Genomic DNA, 12,259 nt, shown 5'->3' with positions numbered 1-12,259 from the left:
TGTCATAGCTCATATAGTAAAAAAAAGAAAACAAGCAATTACGAGGGATGATCCAAAATAAACAGGATTGTTTTCACATAACCAATATGGTTTAATATTTATACATCAACATATACATTAACAAGACGCGGATAGTATCCGCTACAAATACTGACAATTTCATAAAAATAGTACGTATGTTGCGAAAGTTACAGGGCTCTGACGAAGGTCATTAACGCAGACCCGGCACACGCTGGATGCATTGGAATGACGTTAATAGCGTAATCGACGTCATCCTAGTTTTTTTCAAAATAATCGCCGTCACACTGGATGCACCGTTGGTAGCGATGAATCCATTGGTGGCGGAATATATCTCTACCCCGAGTCATATTGTTTGATGATTTGTGATGTTGCCGTGCGGAGATCTGTCAGCGAATCGAAACAATTTCCTTTTAATTGTGTTTTGATTGCCGGGAAGATGGCAAAATCAAAAGGTGCCAAATCTGGGGAATATGGTGGGTGCGAAATTGTCTCGAATCCAAGGACCCCGATCTCCAAACGTGTCGTCTGTGCAGTATGGGATGATCCATTGTCCATATGCAAAATGAAATTCTCGAGGGGAGTCCCCGGTCTCTTTTTCTGCAATGCGTGCACGAGGTCCCGGCGGAGTACTTGTTCAAGTGAAAAAGACATTACGGCCCGCATATGTGATAATAAGTGTGACAAGAAACGATTCGCTATATGCAACTTACAAAATTATGTTAGATATCACATATTTTAAAATAACACATACTTTTTGTTCATTTAAAATAAAAAAGGGGTACATAAATTGCTTAATATGTAGCAATTAAATAGTTTTTACTTCAAACATAAGGAAATATTTGAATTACATAGTGATATTTATATCAAAACTCGAAAATTGAATAACAACTAATTATCAAGTATAAAAAATAATCCTACCTTGCTTTAGTAATCTGCATTTATGGTCATATGGCTTGGGACGGCGTGGCTATGAATCATCCCGTGCATGTCAGCAAACATGATGAACATGTACTTTCCGCAGCTCTTTGACACCCGGGCCTTCTTGAGAGATGGGGATCCGCTTCGTTTCCACACGGCCGACTGCGATTTTGTCTCGGGGTCATAAAACCAAAGCCACGTCTCGTCTGTTGTTATAATCCTACTAAGAAAACCGTCTCCCTCCCGCTTATACCTTCGAAGGAAAGTTCTAGAATCATGGACACGGAGTTCTTTTCATGGTCTTTTAACAGGCATGGAACCCAGCGTGCATGAACCTGCAAGCATTTTTTTTTTAAATTGAAAAATCATTTGTGAAAATAAAAAAACGTGTATTAATTCAATTATTAATTCAATTATTAAGTAATTTAGATCCTTAGACTGGGCAAGTTAGTTTGATAAATTATTTCTGATCTAATTAAAATACGTTTTTTTAACATAAAGATGCTGAATCATTTATGAGCAACTATTTTTAAGAAATAATATTTTCATATCGTATTATTAATGCACACACCTTCGACATTTGTAGATCCTCAGTAAGTATTCTATGAATTGTTCCATAGCCAACACCGAACATCTCTGACAACGTCCTGACCTTTAACCCTCGGTCCTTTGCTAATGCGTCATCGATTGACGTCACCAACGTCACACCGTATTTCCTTTTTCTTCCTCTACCCACATCATCTTTAAGGCTCTCTCTGCCGTCGCAGAAACGCCGATGCCATTCAAAAACCAGACTGCGACTGACACCAGTGTTCTTTACACTTGTCGTCTGTATCATCTTGTAGGTTTGTGTCGGCGTTTTCCCTAATTCACTACAAAACTTAATAACTGCCTGAGCTTCAATGCGATCTGATGACGCCATTTCGTACACTCTGATCGTTGTTTCTAGTTTTGAATGATACTTGTTCGCATATAACGTTCAAATGACGTCAAACTTGCATATGACGTCACAAATACTTCAAATGACGTTTTGGCGGTGTTTCAATATTATCTGAGCTATAGTGTTGGAGGTTATTACAAATGCATTACACATATGTTAACTGTAGATTTTACTGCGCCAGTTGCGCGTTACCATGGTATTAAAAGGGGCCGTTTTGAGAAAAGAACAATACAAACATATTCGGCAATAGCAATCGATAGAAAATACTTAGCAGGTTAAAACGGTATATATATTGTTACACTTGAAAACTCCGTTTTTTACACAACCTGTCAGCTCTGTCCCAGATTTACAGATATCAAGATACTTGATAAACAATCGACACACGTAAGTGTTTTATGATATCTGAATATGTTTTTTGGGGGGTATGACATACATGTAAATAAATATGTGTGTATGCACCAGTCATTTGTAACCACGCACCACCCCCAGGTCCGGGGAATAGCGGAGAAAAACTGCTGATAAAATCCCTGCCAAATGCCCCCGCACCCCAGGTAAGGCCCATTCCCCGGTATTTTTGCAAGAAGAAAAAAACACCACATATACACGGCACTGCGGGGCCACCTGGAAGATAAAAACCAGGCCCATTTGCCGGGCTATTCCCGGTATACCCCTAGAACCACAGGTGCTCGTCACATTGCCTGGATACAGTAATACATACTTTTTTCATATTTTCTTATATTTTTTTTATTTTTTTTAATTTTTTTTTTAAATTATTTCGGTCAAGATAAAAAAAATAAAAAATAAATGACATATATTTACTATTTTGACCAAAATAAACAATAAAAAAAATAAAAAATGTTTTTATTAAAAATAAAAAAATTAAAAAAAAAAATTATTACTGTATCCAGGCAATGTGACGAGCACCTTTGCCTGGAACTGTGGGGGGGAGCTGGTTACAATAGACTGGTGCATTAATAGTAGGCAATAACAGTATTGTAGAAATTTGAATTTATAACAGAGATAATTTCAAAATTGTGGCTGCGAGGATACTCTGCGCAAAGACCGTTTGCTACTTTTTCTGGGATGGTGGACGTCTCGAGTCTTCCATAGTAAAAAAATTGTCAAAAGACTTGTTGACGGACATTTAGGTGGACTAATGACAATTTGAACACAAAATTATTTAAACTGATGCAAATTAACGCTATAAAGATTTATATGTGTTGGCTATTTACAGATCCTCTTGAAATCCCATCAAACAGCACTGAGGACTATGGAAGCTTCTTAGGTACACAGTGATTTGGAGGGAATGAGCTGAATTTTGACCTTTACAAAATTTAGTGACATTTTACCTAAAATAACCTAAAATATTTTTTTTTTTCTTCAGATTCATCAAAGGGGTCACTCATACCAACTATCTAGCATAAATAACTATGAATTAAGGCACATGGACAATTCGAGATTTTCTGACTTTGTAAAAGTGCCGTAATTCAAATATATTTTAGGTTATTTTAGGTAAAATGTCACTAAATTTTGTAAAGGTCAAAATTCAGCTCGTTCCCTCCAAATCACTGTGCTTAGGTACGAACATTATTGGGTACGATCGACACAGCTATAACGAACTTTGACGATGTAGCATTTACCTCAGAAGTAAACCCATCATATAAAATAGAATACAAAACTTAAAATAATACACATACACGTAAAGATACTTACAACGTGGGGGCTACAAAGATGTGCCTAGGACAACAAAAACGAGCTAATCAAGTAAGTACTATCTGGGTTACAGAATATCCGTTTACGAACAACCATTACATTAAATAAAACATACAGGAAAGAGTTATGCATCCTGAATAAGGGTTAAAGTGGGAAGGGGAATAAAATACAGAAAAATAATAAAGTAAAAATTTGCAACATAGAAAATATAATATATGTCATGATTAAACATCTATAATGCGTTTCAAATACTGCAGAACCAAGGAAATAAAAATGCTTTTCCTTTTAATGTTTACCAAATTGGCTAAAATTGTCAAACATTATATCTTGCTTCATGTGACACTACAGTTTCTTCGTTAAACACAACGATTTTGAACATTTCCCAAGAATTTTAAATTTATATAAATATAAAGCCTCCATTTTGAATTTAAAGAATCTTAAAATATCAACAGACCCATTCCCAAATATATATTTCCTTCAAATTCCATTGAAAAAATATGAAAAATAGCATGATCATATTTACCCACAAGGGGCTAGTTCCATTGGCCTGATAACCTTAATGACCACGCACCCTGCCCCTCAGTAGTCTCAAAACATTCAACAAATGACTGAATGTGTAAAAACTTCTCAATGATACAATGGGAACTATGTACAGGGATATGCAATCACACCCAATACATATTATGCGTATTTATAATCAATCATTTTGTGTTTTAAGGGCTGCAAAAATGTTGGGGGTGGTGTAATGTTGTCAGTGTAATGTATATAACAGACCCAAAACAGGATGGTTTAATATAGCATTATTACATTCATACAGATACGCATACGATCTTGAATCAAATCAATAACTGAACTATAAACATACATGCAACTGTTAGCCAGAGGCGGGCATAATACACAGAGGCGGGTTTATCAATACTGGGCTCTGATTGGCCACTACATCCTTCCTTTACACGGATTTGATTTAACTTATATGCAAAAAAAATCAAAAAAAAAATCATATAAACATATTTTCCTGAATTATTCAGAAAACATTTTATTATTTAATTTTAACATAAACTATCATTTTCTTAAATATTATTGCAATAATCAAATCATTTGCAACCATGTATTAAATAAACAAGATTATTGTCTGTCTATAAATTTACCTCTGACCCTTTTTCCTCGCAAATTAAGAAAATGTCAGGTAATAAAACTCTCACTGTCTAAAAGCACACACATTAAATAGATCATTAAGAACAAACATTAAATTCAAATGTTAGAAAATCCGGCTTGTGCCTATAGCATTAAGATGATATCATGTAAATGGTTTGACCGGGAAGAGATTTTCCCAGCAAATATCTGTTTAATTATCATGATGCGGATGTAAATCAGTTTCTGATCTCTGCAATGTTCTGGTCAATCGGACGCTCCCAGAATTTTGAGGTTCATTGTTATTACTCCATGGAATTGGTTAACACACTTCACTAATTAAGTTTATTAGCATTTTGCATGTGAATAGTTTTTTTTCTTGTTTTTTTTTAATAAGTTTTATTATGACCTATTGGTTTCAAACACCTTTTCTATTATTATTTTTAAATCCAGCACCATTAACACACTATTATTATCATCAAGAAACTCATTTATACTATGCAGGCATTATTATGGATAAAAAATATCTCACAATTAACACTCATTCAATAACGTATCGGCTTCTGACGTCGTCTGTTTGATCGACGTTGTTTGCTTTCGTTGTTATGCTGCTCACGCAGCCCTAAAAGCTGTTTATATTGTTGGCTGTGTGTTGGCGGTACAGGTACCAACTTAAAGTGTGCGGCATCGCGTGTCATTTCACGGTCATCATAGCTTACTGTGTCCATGGATTCCTTTCGTCTGACGACGCATCCCCATTTATGAGTGAATGACGTTGTCAATTTATTTTGTTTCGGTTGTTTAACAAAGACCGAATCGCCTGGCTGTTATATACACGGTTTTGCCTTCCGTTTTCTCATCGGCATACTTTTTGTTCTTTTGCTTTGATTTATAGTGTCCCTTTTGCGTACATATATATATCATTTCTCGGCACGGTAAATGTTGGAAGTTTTGTCTAAATTTTGCGAGTGAATATTATTTCAGATGGCGAACGTCCTGTGCTTGGATGTGGGGTTGATCTGTAATTCATTAGAAAAATAGTAAGTTCAGATTTAAAGTTCTTTTCAGACGCTGTCGCAGTTTTCATTGTTTTTACTAGTGGCTTCATAAATGCTCCTACCAATCAGTTGGCTTGTGTGGCTTGTTGGGTTATCTTCCGGTGTTTGAACCCGATACCGCTCGCAAATTGCGTAAATTCATGGCCATTGAACGGCGTTCCGTTGTCGGATTTGACCACACTTGGAATTGAGAACATTCCGAAATTCTTTCAAGGTGCGATATGACATTTTGTGCAGTCAGGCTTGTTAGTCCTTCAACTAATGGGTATCTACTGTAGTCACAGATAACTACCATAAAATATTCTCCTGTGGGAAACGGCCCACAAAAATCAACTGACACTTCATCCCACGCCTTCTTTGGTAATTGGCTTGGCTTGATGGGTTCTGCCGTCGTTTGTGGTAATGCAGACATGCATGGTATGCAATTCTTGCATTGCTCGTCGACTAATTTGTCCAGATAGGGGAACCAGCAGGTTTCTCGTAAGACCGCTTTTGTTCTGTTTCTCTCTTGGTGACCCTCGTGTGCTAGGTTAATAACTTTTGATTGCAGGCTGTTTGGGATGCACAGCTTGATTCCTTGTAGGAGAACGTTTCCATACTCTGTTGACAGGACGGTCAATTCGTCTGCAAGCTGCTGATAACAGATATTGCTGCCATCACCGGCGCATGTTTGCTTAATCCACGTGTTGTTTTGAAGCGCGGAAATTATGCATGTCAGCAAACAATCTTGGGCTGTGGCACTTGCCACGTATTGGAGATTTAATAGGCCTCTCTCAAATTATATGCTTACCTTGCATTCCATAACCAGAGCGAGGCTAGCTAAACAAGAATCTAAACACAATGGCTGACCACCTGATAAGCCCAAGCACGAAGCAACTCAGTGCAAAATCTGCTTTACATTGCTGTGTACCTTTATGTAACTCAGATTCTAGGTATGATAATAACATACACTTCCATAAAGTACATAAATATTCAATTATGAAAAAGAAATGGATTGTGAAAATAAGACGAGATGAAGGAGAACATTTCAAGGTAAATTCAATTTGTTTTCTGTTAAACTAAGGCTATTTGTCTGACAATGTAATGAAAACATTTGCTATAAGACACATGTTCATAGGCTGAATTGCTTTAAAAAAGTAACACTTAAGCATGTCATTTCAAAATAAATATTAGTAATAAACAATCAAAAAGAAACATAAACAATGCTTAGCAATAAAGTTTAGTGGGTCAGTGCAGACACTTAGCAATACCGTATGTATGCTAAACAGCATTGATAAACAAGAATTTGATTTCAGATCACCAAGATGACAGTTGTTTGTTCAAAACATTTCAAACAAGAAGATTATAGGGCATGGACACCAGTCCGGAAGTGTCTCAAGCCAACTTCTGTTCCGTCTGTGTTTGATTGGAGCAGTGACAAACCAATGAGGAGAGCATTGAAGAGGAAGATCTTGGCAGATGATAGGTATGTAAACAAAGTAAAATAACACATATGCAAGTATAATATTTAACGAGCATATTACACATCAAAATGAAAAATAAATGTGATATCATAAGCTGTAATGTTTAATGTAAACAAACTTAATACATGCACATGTATATGTATTCATTTTGTTTTCAGTGTTCAGGTGTCAACTGGTGATGACAGTCTACCTCAACAAGCATCAAGTTCAACTACTGAATTCACAGCGACACTAATACAAGAATATACTATTGAAATTGAAAGGCTGCAAAAAGAGCTGGCTGACCAGAAAGTTGAAAATGAAAATCTCAAACAGCAACTTCAACTTGAAAAGTTTGGCATCACTAGGTTTTTATTAGATAGTTCATTAGTTTCATTCTATACTGGAATTTCATCATACTTTGCATTTGTCACATTTTTGACATTATAAAACCCTCAGCTCAGACGATGCAGTCGGCCTATTACAGAAGTAGTGGAACAATTAGTTTAGCTGGACGTAAACGAAATATGTTGTTAATTGACGAAATGTTCATGTTTTTTTGTCGCTTAAAAGCAGGATTGTTAGAACAAGATTTGAGTGTCAGATTCAATTGCTCTCTTTCAACTGTAAGCAGGAAAATTATAACATGGGTTAATTTTCTTTACTTTACGCTTGGCTCATTACCTATATGGCTTTCTAGAGATGAGATTGAAAAACACATGCAAGAAAGTTTTAAACAACTATATCCTCGAACAAGAGTAGTAATTGATTGTACTGAATTAAAAACCCAAATGGCATCTTCACTTGTTTTAAATTCTCAAACATACTCCAGCTACAAAGGATCACCAACAGTCAAGTGTCTTTTAGGTATAGCTCCACATGGTGCTGTTACTTTTGTTTCCAGTCTTTATACTGGGTCTATGTCTGATGTTGAAATAACACAACTTTGTGGACTACTGGACCTGTTAGAACCTAATGATGATGTAATGGCAGATAAAGGTTTTACTTTAAAGAAAGTTTTAAGTAAAATTGGTGTTACTTTAAACATACCAGATTTTTTAAGCAACAAAAAACAATTTGATGTAAAAGAAGTAGAGAACATTGAACAAATTGCACGTCTTCGAATACACATTGAAAGAATGAACAGGCGTATTAAAGAAAAACTTTTGTTTGATTCACCAATCCCATGGTCGTTGGTTGGTTCTGTCAATCAGTTATGGACGGTGGCATGCATTATAGCCAACTTTAAAGGTCCACTTGTAAAGGCGTGGTCTTCATATGAAGTGGTTGAAGAAAAACAAATCAACTTTGTTTTTTACATTTTGCCAAACATCTCGATTAAAGTAAACTGTTTCGCAGTGATGATCATTACTACACCATACAAACAAATCACACCATTCAAGACCAGTAACTGCTAGCTGTGTCAACACTTGATAATAATAAGTTTGATTTCTTTTAAGATGCAAATTCCCTGTGTCATCTCTGGTCAAATAGGGGACTTCTAGAACACTTGTAGCTTGGGGACACTTGATTTCTTATAACCCAAATGGCGGATTATTTTCAGGATTATATAACTTTCTGTCAGGGCTTGCTGCTAGCCATGGCGATGTTATGCTAACAACAACCCCACAAGGATACAGGTTTACTTTGTTGTCTTTAAAGTTGGCGTATGCTGCAGCTGCAATTGGTTCACATTCAATTCCATGCTTCATTGCAATTGTTGTGACTTTTCTTGTTGATTTTAAACGAGACTCAAGTGAGGTTGGCTTCTTTTTTCTTTTATATATTTCGCCAACGTTAGATGCAGTGATACGATTTCTACGCATTTTATACCACAGTGGATTTCTACTTTGTAATCTTGTCTGAGTTTCAAACCTAATGGATTCTTGTCAGCTAATTTTAAGGTTTTCCAAGTCAGTTTGTTGTTTTTCATTTGGTGGACATTGGAGCATATTGACCATTATATCACTTGGAGGTAGATCAGGGAAAGGCATGCCGTCATAAACATTCATGACGTATCCATCTTCAAGCTTCTGTTGATAACTTAACACTGACCCTTTAGGCACATTGCCAAATTTAGTGTTAGTGTTTTATTGGGGTGCTTCTTACCGGATTATACAGATTTGATGAGATGCCTGAAGCTGTGGCTGTCTCATCTGTTACCCGTTTCGAATAGCCAGAAACTTTCAGGTTTTGAACTGCTTGGCCCTTTATTTGAGGTCCCCTTGGTACATGATGGGTTTGTGACTGAGACGTTTTGGATAAATCTTCAGGTAAAGCCCTAAGCCCAAGCTTCTTGTATTTGTTAATTGTGTAGAGATCTCCCACTACATGGCCACAAACACCTGTCAAACCAATAGGGCACGAACACCATGAGCTTGTGATCTCTATATTCTCGTCATTCTTGAAGGATACCTGCAGTTCATTCATTTTAAAAATATATCATTATGGATGTTTATTTTAATTTATAAACGCATTGACTTGAGAGAAAAATCAACATAAAATGTATATTGCATTTCTTCATTTGTTATTTTATATTGATATATTGCCTCTGTACATGTATGTCATCATGTTTTTTGAATTGTTTTAATAAACATACGTGGGTTTTCATTTTTCCTTTGGGATCTGTAACATTTTCCATCCAATCGACACCCATTATCTGTTTTTGAAACTGCAACAAAAAAAATAAACACATCACATTTTGTATGATGAAACTACAAACCAATATAACTAGATAAAAGCTTAATGAGAACTATGGTAAATCAACCACTGAATTTTTCTGACCATCAGATCACTCCTTGTAATTAGAGAACCCCCAGGAATGTGTATTGATAAGCCCTCTGGCTTTGGTGGTAAAAGTATGAATAGCTGCCCGCTTATTACATAATATATTAGGGAAAGAGGGTTAAGATGATTATAAACGGGCTCTGAATGATCAATCTTTACAGCTCTGTATCAATATGGTTTGCAATTTACAGGCCTGTATACATAAACAATGAATGTAACACAACATAAAATAACATACCTTTGAGATCCTGGATGTAGCTCTCACTATAGTATTTAAAACCTATATCAATCGATTTTTCTCCAGATCATTTTTGGTTATCTTTCACATAATTTTCAACAAAACTAAAGTTTAAATGTGGTATTAAATCCAAATCACGATGACCATAAGATGCTGGTGCTAATGCTTCCGCCATGGTCAACTATACATGTTTCTATGGAAGCAGCTAGATTGCTTGTTTAGAAAGCCTCACTCTGAGATAAACATGAATATTCATTAGGCAATATTAATAGGGGCCTATGACTTGGGCATTGCGGAATTGACAATTAAATTAACATACTCCTGAGCTATTTTTCCGTTTGAGTAATTATTTATTGGATGTCGGGAACAGTAATCTGTTAGCATTTTATTTCCAGGCATGTGCTTGACTGTCAGAGTGTAGGTGGTAAGTCTTAATCGCCATCGTTCAAGTCTAGCTGACTGCATGTGTTTAGAGTTTGTGCATATTGAGAGCAGAGGGCGGCAGTCTGTAACTAGCTGGAATGCCTTTCCATACAAGTACATGTGAAAATGTTTGCAGCCCCAAACACATCCAAGCATTTCTCGTTCTGTTTGGCTGTAACGCTTTTCCATTGGTGTCAATGACCAGCTTCCATATGCGATAACTTTGTTTTCTTGTATTAATATCCTTGATATTCCCTCGGGACTTGCGTCTGCCCAGAATTCTGAGGGTTTTTTTCGGGTCAAAGTAGCTAATCACTGTATCGCTGCATAGCGCTTGTTTCAGCTGATCGAAAGCAGTTTGCTGCTGATGTGTTCATTTAAAATCGCTGCTATCTTTCAATTAATCGCGCAGAGGTGCCGTAATTGTAGAGTACTTGTCTATGAACTTTGAGAGGTAATTGGTCATACCTGTTGTCTTCGGCTCGGCTATATTTTGAATCGCTGTGATTTTGGCTGTGTCATATATTTATTATTGCTGGGAAGCACAAGGAGGCGATGCATTCTTTAAGACTTATAATACCAGACTGATTCATTCATGATATTCTCAGAATAACAAGGTTACGAGAGGTCAAGAGGCATGGACCATATAGGTCATATACAATTCACATGACATCTCCTTTCCTTGCAAAGATAATTGTTATCAATTCATTAATACAAACAACAGCTGTAAATATTTGAAGGTTCTTGTTAGTTTACAAATTGATGAACGTCTTCTGATAATTTAGTCATGCTGATTTTACAGGTTATCAAATTAATGTTTCTGAGTAGTCAGCTATAATGGTTCTGTCCCGTGATGTTTCACTTGCATGGCACATTATTTTTCTATTAATGTTCTTGCTGTCAAGAGTTGAATGTGAGGTGAGTATCTGTACACTGTACTAGGTTAATTCAAGAAAACTTTCATGTGCACTTTAAACAAATAATGATGTTTTATACAACGTAATTACACGATATTTCACACAAATTAGTTTTGCAAACAGTAAGACCTCAATACTTGCAATATTGGCAAATTGAAAACTTTTCCTAGTTTTAGGTTTTAAGAAATATTACATATATGTATTTTGCTTATTACATATATGTATTTTGCTTATTTCTTTTATTTATCTTGGCTTATTGAGGTAATGCTGTACGCATTTGTTATGGTGGGATAAGACGTTACTAGCACATTATCCCTTTTTGCACTTTTTTTTAGGTTTTACACTGAATAACTAATAACCCATTAAACACATTATTCCATGTAGCGTGCTGGTTTGTTTATTTGCCGTCTGGGTCGCTGCGCTCGTCCGAAGTTTTCGACTCCTTGACCGGGCATGTGTGCGTCTGTTACCCTGTCCGCGTTGTTTTTGTTTCTCGTGTCAAATAGGTGACGCCGATTTCGCCTGAGTCTAGAACCGGTGTTCGTGTCAATGATATACGACCTTGGTGCTGGGTTGCGTGAATGAACAACTGCTGGTTCCCAGCGATCGTTCTTTCTATACATGATATTTTCTCCGGGGTTAAGTTTACTTAGAGTTTTCGCTCCTTTGTC

General features: G+C 36.3%; 1 protein-coding gene across 1 annotated transcript; it reads right to left on the bottom strand.

The window, feature by feature from the left end:
• Positions 1-945: 945 nt before the first annotated feature.
• On the bottom strand, positions 946-1,861 carry LOC128216379 (protein GVQW3-like). Its single transcript, XM_052922939.1, has 2 exons — positions 1,509-1,861; positions 946-1,207 (listed from the first exon to the last, which is right to left on the bottom strand). The coding sequence occupies exons 1-2, from the start codon at positions 1,859-1,861 to the stop codon at positions 946-948; spliced, it is 615 nt and encodes a 204-aa protein (XP_052778899.1).
• Between the last annotated feature and the right edge of the window lie 10,398 nt (positions 1,862-12,259).

Source organism: Mya arenaria, chromosome 14, assembly GCF_026914265.1.
Source record: "Mya arenaria isolate MELC-2E11 chromosome 14, ASM2691426v1".
NCBI lineage: Eukaryota > Metazoa > Mollusca > Bivalvia > Myida > Myidae > Mya > Mya arenaria.
This window is presented reverse-complemented; position numbering and strand designations above follow the sequence as displayed.

Excerpts from the sequence above, each read along its gene's own strand:
- LOC128216379 (XM_052922939.1), bottom strand. The coding sequence starts at position 1,861 with ATGGCGTCATCAGATCGCATTGAAGCTCAGGCAGTTATTAAGTTTTGT. Across the intron at positions 1,208-1,508 it reads GATCTACAAATGTCGAAGGT|AACTTTCCTTCGAAGGTATA; the intron begins GTGTGCATTAAT and ends CCATGATTCTAG.